Below are 16,120 nucleotides of genomic sequence, written 5' to 3' on the forward strand. Positions count from 1 at the left end.
AAGATGAATTTGGAGGTTTATTGCATTAAATAGTTGAATAGTAATATTTCTCTGAGCTTTTCAAAGGATTTTTTTTTTGTTTGCCGTGGTTTGTTCAATAGTTTTGTGTGTCAAAATATAATTGAAGTACTTAGAATCAGGTAACAATGCTGCCTTTGCGGATTCACTAGCGAATAAAAAAGAAATTCACAAAATGGCAATTCATTCTTGTTTATATTTCTTCCTGCTTGTGAAAATTCAAATAATGCAAGGTCACTTCAAGACAAAACTGTCTGAGTTTTGAAAACTTCTGTTACGATTTTCAGGCTCATAGATCCAATTAATTTTATTGAATTTTTTTCTTTTTTATAACATTTGAGTTGCATTAACTCTGGCTTATTTTACCATTATTTCTTGCTTATTTGTTCATATATAGCATATGCAGAGTCGTTCCTAGGGTTGGTGATGCCTGGGTGAAAACTAATTACAACGTCCCCCTCCCGACTCAATTATAGCAAAAAAGCCGATTCAAAGTGAAAAATTTGACAATAGTGGGTTATTTCTTGCTTATTTGTTCATATATAGCATATGCAGAGTCGTTCCTAGGGTTGATGATACCTGGGTAAAAATTAATTACAACGTTCCCCTCCCGACTCAATTATAGGAAAAAAGTCGAATCCAAGTGAAAAATTTGTCGATAGTGGGCAACCCTCTACCGACGGCACCCCCCAGCCACAGTACCCGGGGAAGCTACCCTGGTACCCCCTCCTTTGAACGGCTCTGAAAATATATAAGGGTAATCTTCTCATGGCTCTTAAATGATCTCCTGCTTTTATCGGTGATCAGTACACTTGTCATCTCTATAACTCAAATAAGTTTCAAATTCCTGTCGCTCCATCAGTAAGATCATGTTTTATTCCCATGACAGTGTGTATATTCATTGTCTGATTTGGTTCAATAGCGTCCCCCAATAGCACCGAGTGAGGTGGCCTTACTTTTTGAAAAGTACGTTTGCCCCCCCTCCCTAGATTGTGAAAAACACCCTTTTGGCTCCTTCAGCAGCAACAGCACAAAACCCCTGCCCCTCCTCCTAAAATTTCACGAATTTGCGCCCCTATTCGTTTGGCATTTTCAAACAGATTGTGAAATATTTTTCTTTCTTTTATAGCGTATCGGTTGTTGCCGCGGGAAAAGGCCGGGCCGTCTCTATTGATGATCGATGGTATCCTAGTTTTTAGTTCTGTAGCCCAAGTTTTTGCTTCCTTGCCTTTAACTCTTATTATTGATTTTTTTGTTCCTGCTTCGATTTTAGATTAAATTCGTTTTCTCCTTTCCTTTTTCTTGATTCTAATTTCCTTTCTTATTTCTGACGTTATTAAGGAAAGGGTCGCTGTATGAACTATGGAAGATATTATTGTGATTGGAAATTGTAAGTGCAAGTTTTTTAAGAGTCAAAAGCGATCAGAGAGCAGTCAGCCCCTCCCCCCACACGCTCTCTTTTTCCCATGATCATACACTAAGATCACATACTACAGTCGGTAACCAATATATTTCCAGGCGTTTTAAACCGAATATATATGTTCTATGCATTTATGCATTTTAAACATGACTGGGTGTTTATTTCTCCATGTCACATTCTACTTAGCCTCATACGGAACCTTATCACCCATAATTAATGCATAAATTATTACTTATTAATACAATTTATCCTATATCATCTCTGCCTCTGTTTGGACGTTTCTAGTGTGTATGTCTCTTAACAAAGACTCGTTCTATTCCATCTGCATGGCACTAGCAAATCTCATTATTTCTACAAGCATTTGGCTCAGAGCCTTAAAGACAGCATTCATAAGGCCAGTAATTAAAAGAAAGTCATAGTAACCGTAGGCACAGCGACAGCGACAAGTTAGAAAAAACTCAAATTTTTATTTTTTAAATTTGAAAACAAGAAAACAAAGAATAACACTTTTGCGCGCAAGAAAAACCTATGAGGGTTTGCAGTCCCGCGAAAGTCCAGTTAATTACTTACCTACTGAATCAAATAATTCATTAAACCTATTATTAAAATAAATTGAAATGAAAAATAACTGAAATAAAATAGCAATGGATAAATACGAAACAAATAATAATAACAAAATCTGGTCTCCATCACCCACAAATACTCCATCGAGCCCCTACCCTGCCTTCATCATCTCACCTCACCCCCAACCAACTCTTACCTCCCTATCAAACCCTTCCTCATCTAGCCATCCTTGAGTAAAGTCACTCTCTCACCAACCTTCATCCAAAAGTCATAACATGATAATGACAAATATGACAATTATTGAACAATCTACAATTGTTGAATGAAATTTCCCCACTCTTATCTCTAACCTTTTTTAGAAACTTGTAGTGTGTAATCCACCTTACAAGTACAGGTTCCATCTACAATGCACTGCTATGCCTCTACGACTCCCTACGCCCCTGATACCTCTCATCATTCCTAAAAAGCTTTTGGTTCGGTACCAAAAAGAGAGCATTTACATGGACGAAAATTAAAAAATCCAAAATAAGTGGAATCACAGAGATCACAGTCATATCACACAACAACAACTCCCTCACGAAACCAAAAAAGTTTCAATATAAGGGTGACAATGTCCTCTTTCTGTCTCTTAGCTATTTGATAGGTGATGCTCGGCTTTTGTTATTATTTTTGGTTTTTATTTCTTTCTATGATAGATTAACTTCCTTTCATTGAGTTTTTCTTTCCTTTGTGTTCTATTTCCTCCTACTTTGCATTTGTGTGTTTTTGATATGAGTTTCATCCAAGTGTTTCATCAAGGTATACATGTTCAATTTGTATGTACACGCTCGATAAATTGTGGTGTATTTCCCCCTACGTCACAGGCTTTTTAGCTTTAGAAGGGTTATTAAAAAGAAAAGTATTGGGTAGTCTGTAATCCATGAATAACATTTGTTCAACATATAACCCTTTTTGAAAGCTTATGGTATGTCACTCACCTTACAAGGACATGTTCCATCTGAATTGCACTGGCATACCCCATCATTTCTACAAGCATTTGGCTCAGTGCCAGAAAGAGAACATTCACACGGGCGACAATCAGGAAAGCCATAGTAGCCAAAGGCACAGCGATCACAGTCATCACCAACAACTCCCTTTCGACAAGAACATTTCCCTGTGTAAGGGTCGCAATCTCCTCTTTCTGTCCTAACTCCATCTCCTTTGCATGAGCAGGGCTGAAATCACGAGATCAAATTAAACGACCTGTTCAAAAAAAAGAATAGTCTCCGAAGTTTTTAGAAAAAATTAATTGCTTAGGATAGTTCCCTGAAAGGCACTTTTGTGTGCAAATTTCAGAAACATAATAAAAGCATTTTATGTTTTTCATATGCTCATAATATGGCTCATAACAAATGAGCCATCTCCCAAGTTTTACAAGAACGATTCCCAAACGAATTGGTCAGAAGAAACGGAGACGCTCCGCTCTTTACTAATTCTACTCTATTGCGATGACTCTGACGACAAGTTGTCAATTAATAAATAAGATATGCTTTTTAGAGAATTTTTCGGAATAACAGTGAAATAACATAAGAAATTTCAAGGGTTTAACTCATCATTTTCTATCGTAAAATTTCACAAGGTATGGCTCGCCACCGTGAATAGTTTGGTTTTAATCCATTACTGGTCAATATATTGCACTCCTTTATAATAATAGTAATTAGATTCTCAACTCTTGTGAATTGTACGGCACCAACAGACTTTCTGCCCCACCCTAAACTAAAGTTCGTATAAAATGAAAATCTTTTTTTCTCTTTTTTTTTGTTTTTCTAAGACTCAGCACCTTTTATTTTTGTCGTTTTTTTTCACATAAATTTGCTAAATTTATGAGCCATTTTTCGACCACTTTCAAATGTTCAATTATTTCCAAATTTAATCATTATCCGTGGCACTCAAACTTCCGGTTACAGTGCAACAATACAACAGCAAAATTCCTCCCTTTTGTATACTCCTCCTTGTATAAATAAAACAATTCAGTGTGATTGGGCATAGCAAAAAGTATAAAACAAACACCATCAAACAGTTCGAGGAAACCAACTGTAAGTAAGGAGCGATACGGCTCAATAGTAACCGAAACTATAAGAAACAATAAATACAGTCTTGATAAGTCTTGATAATAATAAATGCATCAAAAGAATGGAATTTTGATGCTTATTCAAAATATTTAAAATCCATTAAATTTTATTGTACCTATCAAAAGTTAATTTGATCATTTTTTTTAAAAAGGGGGAAAACACCCTCAAAACATTGAGTGATCTTTAAGAAAATCAAACTATCAGATTCAGAGTCCCGGAGAATAATACCTTAGAGGTATAAAGCTCCTGGGTACAAAAATGTGGGATTTAGCATTTTTTGCCAGAAGAAAGATCACAGATGCGTTTTCATTTCTTTTTATTTATTTATTTTTCTCCAGGGATGATCATATTGAATCAGTGATCGCTGAAGATCGGGGGATAAATAGATAAATAGATAAATATAAATAAAATTTATATTTAATTTATAAATTATAAATAAATATATATATATATATATATATATATATATATTAATTTATATAAATATATATAAATTAATTTATATAATATATATTTAATTATATATTTAAATAAATATAAATTTTAATTTATAAATAAATATAAATAAAATATAAATAGATAAATAGATAGATAAATAACACTTGCCCGTTTCTGAGTGTGAAACCGAAATATTTGATCATTTTTAGTTTGTTTTCCACTGCCTTTATCATGAATTTATGATAATCACTGTCTTTATCATGAGTCATATACCTATTTTATTTTATTTATAGATGGAAAGGCAGAGTGGCATACAGTAGCGTCGTTCTGAGGGGGTGGCAAGGTGTAGGGGGAGTTACCCCACATAATTTCGAGAAAAATTATTATATAGCCCATGCCCCTTGACTCTCCGGATTAAGACCCCTCTTGCCTCTCCTCTCAATAAAAATGCTGGAGCTACACCCCCTGGTGGTATATGAAATTGTTTAGAGAGGGTTATGCGTCTGGTCCAGGCACGTTGTAAGCGGACTCTAATTGTAGAGAAGTCTGCACTGGGATGCTAAAAGTTTCTTAAATGCTTAAATGTATAATTAAGAATAGGCAGCATCCAAGCAACTAAAATAGCAAGCAATTTTGTCCAACTATGGATACCCCATTATTAGCGCTAATGCTTCTTGGTTACAGTTAATGGCGCTCACCGCTGCCTAACTCGGTGACATATATGGCATAAATAGAGATATAACTAAATGTTCTCCCATTAGGAAACTGACAGGTTGACGTAAATAACATAGGTGCAAATGAATTAACTTGGTAGGTAGTATTTAAATGCACAGATACGGAATATAGGCTTTGTTATTTTCAAGAGTCTTTCACGTTGGTTACAACAATGGCAAATTGATAAAGAAAACGAATACGAGGGGTCCTTCAGCAGAGCCATTCCTAGGGTTGGCGGCACCCATGGCGAACTTAAGTACGATGCCCCTCGCCAGACTCAAACATAAGTAAAAAAGCCCCAGTCGCTGCACCCCCTGACACGGCGTCCGGGGCAACTTGCCCCCCCCCCCTGAACGGGTCTGGTCTTCTGGATTATGCCCCTAACACTCCTCAAAAAAGAAGATTATTCTTATAAATTACTGTATTATCAATATATTTCGATGTTTTGGTGGTTTTCTCGAATTTGCTCTCAGCCTCCCTTTCCTTAGATTTTGAAAAATACGATTTTTTGTGCTTTCCTAGAAGAAATTCAAAAACTGCTCCCCCACTAGACTTTGAACAAAAATACATTATGCCGTCCCCTTTAGTTTTTCCAAATTGACGCCACTGACACCAAAATAACACGAATACAGGATTCCAATTGCAATCCCTCCCCTAGTCATGGCACCTTTTGGACCGTTATTTCTCCCCCATACAAGAAGTGAAAAATACTTCAAAAGTTAAGGACATTCAAGATCCTTCATTGCAGGTATCTGATTTTATCAATGGTTGGTTCTTCACAAAAAAAAAAAAAAAAAAAAAAAAAAAAAAAAAAAAAAAAAAAAAAAAAACTTCTACTATTTCTAACAGTTCAATGCAGCACTAATTGGTCTGAGACCATCAAAGCTGTGCACGCTCCTCCTCCTCACCAATCTAGTCAAAGTTTTACTTTTTGCCTCCTACCATGAAGTTCCAGCCTCCATTAAATCTTTATTTATGACATCTCCCGCTCTATTCGTAGACTAATTCCTTTTGGTTTGGCCCTATATAGATGGCAAAAAGGTAGAATATTTGAAAATCTTGCATCCTTCATCCCTAAAATATGGTCTTCATCTTTCTTTATAGACCCAAAAAGTGTAATCGGGCCCCACTTAACGAGTTACTAAAGCTATTCTTAGACAAATCCTCTGAGAAACATTTGATACTTCTTCTTCAGTGCCATACTCAGGGGAGGTACTGGGTTTGAGCCCCCCCCCCGGATTTTTGTCCAACTCAAAGAAAAAAAATTAAAAAATTTTTGATGCGTCTCAAAGTTTTTTTTGTAGCCCCCTCCCCCCAAATAACAATTCTGGATATGCCCTTTTTCAAAGTGCTCACGTATCGGAACCATGTTTGACCTCTTTTATTTCCGTAGCTCCTAAAATTCTAATCTCGGTTTGCAGACTTTTTCAACAGTGAAAAAACACCCAGTGTCTTGGCTATTCTACTTTTTACATATTCACCTCATCCACCGTCTTTACAAAGAAGAACCGTTGACTATATCGAAATCAAAATCTTACTGTAAGTCATTAAGATGAAGGAATCGCAATCGTAGTAAACCATAAATTTCACTACAATCACGCCTCTATATCTAAGGAAGTTAAATCATTTTTATTTTCTGCCAGGCATACTCAAAACCATTACAAATTGTCACTACTAATTCAAGTTGCGTTCGATATCAAGATACATAAATCTTTCAGACCTTTCAGTGACAACTTATGAGAATTCCAACTTTTCTTCTGTCCACGACAAGCTAATGTGACAAATAGATTTTAATTTAAGGCCTATAATTTTGTCCGTCCGTGGCCGAGTGGTTAACGCGCCGAACTCACGAGCGAAGGGTCGCTGGTTCGAATCTCGGTGGTGCCGACCGTTTGGTTTAGGACGAGGGTTAGTGGCGTTTCCCCGTAAGACAAGCCAAAAGTCCACCCAGCTTCAAATGGGTACCTAGAGAAATCTAGGGAAAAGCACGGGAAAGCGTCGGATGGCTTGCCCCCAACCACGCATTGCACCCCGGCCGAGGGCTGAGAATCAGGAGATCGGCACCTGCGCTACGCGAACCCTAATCGGTTTGCATGCGAAAGTTTGCTTTTGTTGTTTGCTTGCTATAATTTGTCATTCTATCTTACTGACAGAAAAGTTTATTTGACCTTTTTTAGAGCCACACGAGTTAACGTTTTTTTTTTTTTACTATATCCTTATCTTTAATAATGGATCCTTATCTTTTTTAACCCCCTATTACATTTCCTGACAAGTCATCAAGTAAATGAATGCTATTGCTACTACTACTAACAACGCACTGCAGCACAGGCCGCCTGATGCCAACACAGTTACACACACTCCTCCAACCCAACCTATTTAAAGCCTCCCTCTTTAAATCCTTCCATGAAGATAATGTTTCCCTTAAATTTTTCCTCACAACATCGTCCACCGGGACGACCTGGTTTGAACGAACAAACCTACTATGAACGAAATGAATAAATAAACCACTAAATTTATAATTTATAAGATTCCTTTTTGAAATAGGCAGAAACGGCGCTGTTTTGGTTATCTAGGCCTGAGTCGATTTTTCTAAGGAGATAGGAGGTCTCCTATATGGGTAAAAAGTAGCACATACTTGTTGATGACAATGATGAAAAAGTTTCGGTGATGGGTGAATAAAATCACCATCAGACTGGGCCACAAACAAAGAACTTTCATCAACGACAATAGTCTCTATGTTGTCGACTAGTTCGGTATTTAGAAAGGTGGAGAGGTAGAGGGTAGGAGAGGTGGAAAGGTGGAGTGGTATGCAATGTTAGGGGGAATGAAAAAAAAAGGACAAACATTAAATTCCACTATCCAAGAAAAAGTTTGACATAGTCACCACTTTTTTCAGATGTTATACGGCACTTCTGTGCCGCTATGTGCTACCCTAAATTCGCATGATAACTCTTTTGATTGAGGCCGTCTACCGTGTCTTCTTAAGTATAGGTCCACACTTGTGAAGCTTTAAAGCAGCAAGGAATGAAATCTGGTTTTTTGAATCGGTTAAGTGGAAACTGGACCAGCCGTTAAAAATTTTAACATTAATTTATAATTTAAAATTTAAATAATTGATAATTTAATAATAATTTAAATTAATTATAATTAATATTATTAATAATTTAATATTTTAAAATAAATAATTAATAATTTAATTAATTAAATATTTAAAATTAAATTAATAATTTAATATTTAAATTATTTAATAATTATAATTTAAATATTTTAATTATTTAATTAAAATATTAATATTTTTGAAATCAAAATAAAGAAAAAATTAATTTAATAATTAAATTAACAATAATTTAAAATTTAATATAAAATTATTTATATTTTTTATAATTTAATATTTAAATTAACAATTTAATAATTATTTATTTATTAATAACTTAGAATTAAAAAAAATTATAGCTTAAAAAAAATCATGAATTCAATTTTTAATGAAAAGAACTTTATATGCAGCTTTGCAGTTTTTAATAATAGTTGGCACCAAATTAAAACAAGAAGCATGGGTGAAAAACCAGCAAAAATTAAGCTAAAAACCCATGGCTCCAAAGACATCAAGAAGGTGTAGCTTTTCTTTGAAGGTACAGTTTCTTTGTGAATTAATAGATTTTTCGTCCGAATTTTTATGAATGAAAAATATTGTGTAATTTATCAAATTGTTTTTAACGTGGCAACACTGACGAAGATATGGTACTGCCTGAGAGAGAAAAATTCGTTTCATTTTGATATTCTTTGTACCTTACAGACAGGGCCCTCCTTGGACACAGTTGTTTAAACCTTTCCAAAAGACAGTTTAGATAAATCTCAGATGATGAAATAGTCCCCATCCCTCCCTCTCTCATATATAACTTTTGTTTGTAAAAAGAAGTTAAGTATGCCTGGTTTTATGATAAAGCTCCGGTTTCTGGGAGGTTGTCTGGAACGTTGTCTTCTCAGTTGGTCTTATAACTACGACTTTGATGGGAGGCAAGGGTAGTGGTGGGTGGAACTCGAAGGTTGAAATTTCCAATAGTTAATATTTATCACGTCGAAAAGGTGGAGTGTCATCATTAGTGAATCTTTGGGAAGTTGAATCCTTTCTCTCCACATTTATGCCTAGAGAAAGTTGTGGGGAGGAGTGGTTATTATTCAAGTTAAAGATAAGATCATTTTCATGAAAAAAACAAAAAATAGAAAAACAGTCGAAATTGCAATACCATAGCCTCCCCTTCCCAAAGGTTCCATGGTCTGTTGAAGGCTTCCAAGCTTTGAAGAGCGTATATATCGTAATGATAAGCTAACTCTTTTCAAAAAATTGCACTTTTGCAGTTCTTTTCTGAAATTTGTAAACCAAAGAAATTGTCGAAGATAAATCATAGCTTTAAAGTAAAAGTATTGTGTTTCCGAGCATTGGCGATAATAAGAATACCTCAAATGACTTTTAGAATCTGCGAGTTGAAAAGTTTAGACATTCGCCTTAAGGATCTTAAATGAGACTATACAAGCTTAGACATCCTAAACTTCTCAGAAATTGAAGTTAGCAAAATTACACAAAATATGGATATAAACTTAGTGCAAGGAAATAAACTAAAAGATATGGCACCAAACACCTTAAGAAGGTGTAGCTTTCCTTTGAAAGTCTAAAAAATATGGCACCAAACACTTTAAGAAGGTGTAGTTTTCCTTCCGAAGTCTAAAAAATATGGCACCAAACACCTTAAGAAGGTGCAGCTTTCCTTTGAAAGTCTAAAAAATATGGCACCAAACACCTTAAGAAGGTGTAGTTTTCCTTTGAAAATCTAAAAAATGGCACCAAACACCTTAAGAAGGTGTAGCTTTTTTTTGAAAGTCTAAAAAGTATGGCACCAAACACCTTAAGAAGGTGTAGCTTTCCTCTGAAAGTCTAAAAAATATGGCACCAAACACTTTAAGAAGTTGTAGTTTTCCTTCGGAAGTCTAAAAAATATGGCACCAAACACTTTAAGAAGGTGTAGTTTTCCTTCGGAAGTCTAAAAAATATGGCACCAAACACCTTAAGAAGGTGTAGCTTTCCTTTGAAAGTCTAAAAAATATGGCACCAAACACCTTAAGAAGGTGTAGTTTTCCTTTGAAAATCTAAAAAAATGGCACCAAACATCTTAAGAAGGTGTAGCTTTTTCTGAAAGTCTAAAAAGTATGGCACCAAACACCTTAAGAAGGAGTAGATTTTCTTTGAAAGTCTAAAAAATATGGCACCAAACACCTTAAGAAGGTGTAGCTTTCCTTTGAAAGTCTTTCAGATCCAACAGATTGTTGATGTTGAAATTTTTAATAGACGAAAAGCGTTATCAAATTTAACGAATTAGTTTTGGATATTTATTTTCATGGTTCAACGTGGCAGCGTGGCAACGTTCAGCGAAAATCTGATAGTAGCCTAAAAACTACATTATCTTGAAAAAACAACAAGAAAAATCTTAGAAATTTGTAGTTTTCAGGTATAATCTAGCCCAATAAGCTAATATACCCCCCCCTTAAAACACATGGTAGCTTTCCTTTGAAACCATAGTTGTATTTGAGAGTCAATAGATTCTTAATGTTTGAATTTATACATAGGATCAGTGTTGTCAAATTAAGCTAATTAGTTTAGCTTATTTGTTTTTACGGTTCAACAAGGCAGCACAGACACAAATGTGATACTTCCCTAAAAACTACATAACTCGGAAATAGCCAAAATATAAATTTCAGAAAATGACGGTTCTCAGTTTATGATAGACCTAAAATGCGTCCAGGGGGATGTTTTATTTTGATGTCCTTGGCCCTTTAAGGATTCCAGCATTTCTTTCCAACAGCCTCCCATTTCTTGATATTCTTTTAGTCTATATATTCTATAGCACTACATCCTTTCTCTTCGGTCACCTTGTGCGTAGTCGTCTATAAAATGCAATGCCATTGATTTTATAAAAGTTAAAAAAAAATTCCGGTTGAGTTTTTTCTATAATTGAACAAAAAACAAGTTTTTTCAACTGAAAGTATAAAAAACGAGGTATTGGAGAGCGATATATTGAGAAGGGGGAAACCCACCTCAGTTGAGGAGTAATTTCTGTTCGTTTTAAGTTTTAATGTTGCTCCTTACTTTCAGTTTGAAAGCTTTTTTTTCAATTTCTCATCATTTTTCAAACAATGCCAGAGAATCCAGCTCCCCTCCATAGAAAATTCCTCAAAATACAGTTCCTTTCAGTTAAATATATCCCCTCCCAAGGAATCCCCATAAACAATTTCATCCTCGCAAAAAAATCCTCCAGGAATATTTCGTGAGGACAATTCCGCCTGAAAAATTTTCTTAGCATACTTTTATTTGAAAAAGACTTTAATTTTTGATCGTTTTTAAATAATGTCAGAAACCCACTCTGCGTGAAAAATGATTTTCGGAAATCGGGGGGATTTTCCACCGGGGGTGGGGGACGCCCAGTGGAAAGTTATCCCAGCGGAAAAATCCACCATGGAGAATTTCTCCTTTAGACAATTTCTCCCTCCCTGGAAAAATCTTCCAGTTAATTCCAACACCTCTAAAAATTTCTCCCGGAATGTCTCCACATGTTACATTTAGTCGGCAAAGACGAAGTAAGACAAATGTTAAGAAATTGCTAACATTGTAAAACACTGTGAAATTTCTCCTGAAAAGCTCATCCGCAGAAACTTCCCTTGCAACAGATAATTCTCGCCATGGAAAATCCCTTCAAGCAGAAAATCACCTTCACCCCCAAAAAAGTCTAGGGATTTCCTCAAGGGATTGTGGGGGGTGGGGTCATGTCATCCATAAAGGCATACTTATTGAACCTTTCAACTATGTTAAACAAAATGACTATCTCAAAATTTTGATCGAACGACTTTGGGGAAAAGGGGCGTGGAAGGGGGGATAGCTGCCTTCCAATTTTTTGGCCACTTAAAAAGGGCACTAGAACTTTGGTTTACGGTAAAATTAGCCCTCTCTTGATCTTCTAGGATCGCTGGCTAGACATGATCACCCCTGAAAAAAAATTAAAATAAACACGTATCCGTGATCTTTCTTATGTCAAGAAAGCCAAGTACCATATTTTTTTAGATATGAGCTTGAAATCTTTACAACAAGGTTTTCTAATATACTGAGACGGACGGTGTGATTTTCATTAAGATCGCTTGACGGTTCGGAGAATTTCCCCCGTTTTTCAAATTTGGGTGAATTTTACCAGGCTCGTAACTTTTGATGGGCAGCATTAAACTTAACAACCATGTAGTTCTTTTGATGCATCTACTGTTATTAAACTCCGTTTTTAAGAGTTTCGGTTACTATTGAGTCGTATCACTCCTTACTTACAGTTCATTACTACGAACTGTTTGATGAAGGTTAAACACAAACTTCAATCTGTTAGTTGATTCTATAGTCTATTTAAGGCCAAACTAATCAGAATTGTTCATAGAATTTTCTGATTGGCTAATACCCAACCTTATCTGGATAGAGAATAACTGCAAACAAAAAATAACTAATAAATTAAAAAAGGATGATAAAAAAGAAGTAAGATAGTGGGAGGAACTACTGGAGCTCACCAGAGCTCGAGAGCATTTTTACGACAAGAGAAACAATGGTTGAGATATGAGATAAAGACAAATACATGAGTCAATTACGATATCACTTGATTTTAGCGTTTAAGTTACCCGTTGTAAATGGTGAAATATGATCATTAGTATCAGCTAATATTGGGTTCGGAACGGGCTGAATTTCGGTATAATTAAGATCTTATTGTAAAGTTACACAAGATATAATACCTTGCAACCATCTAGTGGGTGGTGGCCATAGCTCCCTGGTACGCATCTTTCACAAAATTCGCCTTCAGTATAAGGGGGACATATGCATCTACCAGTATCTGGGTCACAAACATGACCAGGCTTTAGACAGGGTTCACACTCTGAAAAAAAGAATAGCAAGTTTATGACAGGGGAATATGGACAAATGTAAAACAAAGTCGAAAATGTAATTTCTGTTTCCATGATTAATATTTAAATATGCCAACAAAATCAATCCGCCCGCTTATAAATCCCTGCCAAGCTCAATTAATTTTTTTTTTTTATTATATTGGTTTCATTACTACAATATAGTATTTCAAGACGTTATACAATAATATTTATTTTTATGCAAAATTATATTGATTTTTTATTGATTAAAACATAATATTGCATATAATGGGAAATGTTCTTCTATATTCTTCTTTTCTTGGGATTCAAAGATTCTTTACTCTTCTGTATTTGTTTCCCATAATTTTAGATCCGACTTTTGCTCTTCAAGCTTATAATTTTTTATAATATTTAGATTTCTAAAATTATATACTTTATATTTCATAGCAGAATATTTACACTCCCATATTAGTAAATGATAATTAACAGCACAGCTTGCCAGATGACAAGCACAAAAACTATCTTGTGAGGATCGAAAACCTTACCGTAGACTTCCTGTAAATGACTTGCTTCAGGTTCTCTTTGTATAAAATCACAAGATTTTTTTTAAAAGACGACCAGTACTGATTGACTGACAGTTGCCGTAACAACCAATCGCATTGTGCTAATAACCAATTGCATTGTACTTTTTTTCTATAACACTGATTTTCTAAAGAGTATTATTGTGAAGTTTGATGTACAGAAATATAATATTGTCTATATTTAACAATTTTCAGCTATAATTTTCGTTTATTAAATTCATAGTATCCTATAAATTTAGCTTCTTTGAATTCTAGAAACACCTGAGCTTTTTCAAGGAGGCTTCATTTTGCTACGAAAACTTTAACGACAGTACAATCACGACAAGTGACAATGACTGTAACGAGTGACAAGTGACAAGTGGCAGTAGCGACAAGTGACAGTAAAATCTAGCTGAGTGTTTAAGTTTTTGCAATGCTACGAGTATGTCGTAAAAACCTAACACAAATACATGTAAACAAATTTTTGATACGTTTTATGGTTTTTCGTACCCTCCCCCCTAGCTCGATATAAAAGAACCCCCTCCCTCCCGCCACGGGGACAAAATACTGGATACACCCTTGGCATAAAACATTGTCTTGTCAGGTAAAATATATTTAGACGCTTATTTTTATTTATTACTCAGCATATATTCCAGTTAGTTTTATTATATTTAGTTTATTCTATTTTAATCACATTAGGTTTTATTTTAGTATAAGTTCAATTATTCATTCAAATCTGTTTATTTTGGTTAGTCAATTTGTTTTATGCACATTTTTCAATTTTGTCGTCAATAAAAACTAATTATCTTGTCTCTTTCCAGGAAAAGGGAATTTTTAAGACCTATTAACTAGTAACACAAAGGTAGCAATCTTAGTAGGAGAAATAACAGCAGTAAAACAAAGGTAAAATTACATATGAAACTAAGAAAATATTACCTACAATTTTGGAATTTAGTGTCCTTGAAACAAAGCGAATCTGCAAGCTCAATTAAATGTTTTTATTTATATGATTGACAAAAGAGAATTATCTGACAATGAATGTTTAATAGTTTAAATTATGAAATATTAGATAAATGTGGGAGGACGGCCGCAAAGTTCCATGGTAAGAAAATACTTAAGATATTTTTTGAGTTTCTCTGACAATGAAGATAATTAACTGATTTTAGTATATAAAATATATAAAAGTTTTTGAATTTTATTTGTGTGTGTGAGTGTGTGAGTACAGAACAAGCACTTACAGACGTACAGAGTACAGACGTAAAACGTAGAGAGAATACACTAAAGCCTATAGTTTAGATTATGCATGCTTATTCCAAGCACTCAACTCATTCGAGTCAAATAAGAAGGTCGGAGCAGTCAGGCCTTTTCGGCCTGAAAATGGCCTTTTCGGCCTATACACTTTATGGACACCATGTTTCTGTGTCCTCGATCAGCCTGCCCTGTGCATGTTAGTCCTATCAATCTTGAACCTCAAGGGAATTCGATACCTTAAAGAATCAACCAAAAGCCGACCAAAAGTTGATCAACCAAAAAATTTGACAAGTAAAGTTTTGAAAAGATATCCGAATAGACGACAGAAAAATAAAAGGCTTCTTTCATTCTGCACACATCTTCCTTCATTCTGCCTTCATACTGGGGCAGAATATCAAGGGAAGCTACCCCAAGCGCCTTCGCTAAGGGGGCACCACGGCACCGATTTAAAAAATGTTTAGTATTGTCACTTATTTGTATGCATTTTTTTTATAAATAGCGGGGGACGGATTCAAATTTTACCCTGGAACTAACCCAAGAACTGCTCTACTTCAAGGGTACAGATATTCGAAAGCTGTTGCCTATTTTTATGTCAGTGATCCAGATGTTTCTGTTACTAGACGAAGATCTAAACCTAATCCAAATATTTTTCAGATTCAAAATGAATAGTTCCACAACGTCTCAAGTGGTAAATTAATCGATATATAAATTGAACTTTTTCTATCTCTCTTCTTACAATACTGTATCTCTTGTTTTCGCTATCTGAACTAGTTTTTGTGCGCGTTACATGTACATTTTTCCTATTCCTAATGGATTTCGTCTTATCCTGTGTTGCAAACAAAGCACTTTCACTCAAAATCACATATATTTTATTCACCATAGTCGAAAAGCTTATTACACTATGTCTTTGGGGATGACTTACTCCCCCGCAGTACCCGTGGGAGGGGCTGCAAGTTACAAACTTTTGAGAGGGATTTTTTTGGTTTGGGAGAGGTTGAGGGAACGGGGTTACGCGGGGGGAACTTTGCATGGAGGTATTTATCAAGAGGAACATGAAGTGGGCGCAGAATTTTTTAGCGTTTTTTTTAAAGTACAATGAAAAATAGAAT

General features: G+C 35.0%; 1 protein-coding gene across 2 annotated transcripts in view; it reads right to left on the reverse strand.

Moving 5' to 3' along the window:
• LOC136038276 (laminin subunit alpha lam-3-like) overlaps positions 1-16,120 on the reverse strand; it is a 395,732-nt gene that overhangs the window by 107,786 nt on the left and 271,826 nt on the right. For both annotated transcript variants that reach the window (XM_065721399.1, XM_065721398.1), the window contains exons 21-22: positions 13,075-13,214; positions 2,980-3,216 (exon numbers count right to left, since the gene is read on the reverse strand). In XM_065721399.1, the coding sequence (XP_065577471.1) occupies positions 2,980-3,216; positions 13,075-13,214 (377 nt within the window). The remainder of the gene's footprint in view (positions 1-2,979; positions 3,217-13,074; positions 13,215-16,120) is intronic.

This window comes from Artemia franciscana, chromosome 17 (assembly GCF_032884065.1).
Source record: "Artemia franciscana chromosome 17, ASM3288406v1, whole genome shotgun sequence".
In the NCBI taxonomy this organism is placed as follows: Eukaryota; Metazoa; Arthropoda; class Branchiopoda; order Anostraca; family Artemiidae; genus Artemia; species Artemia franciscana.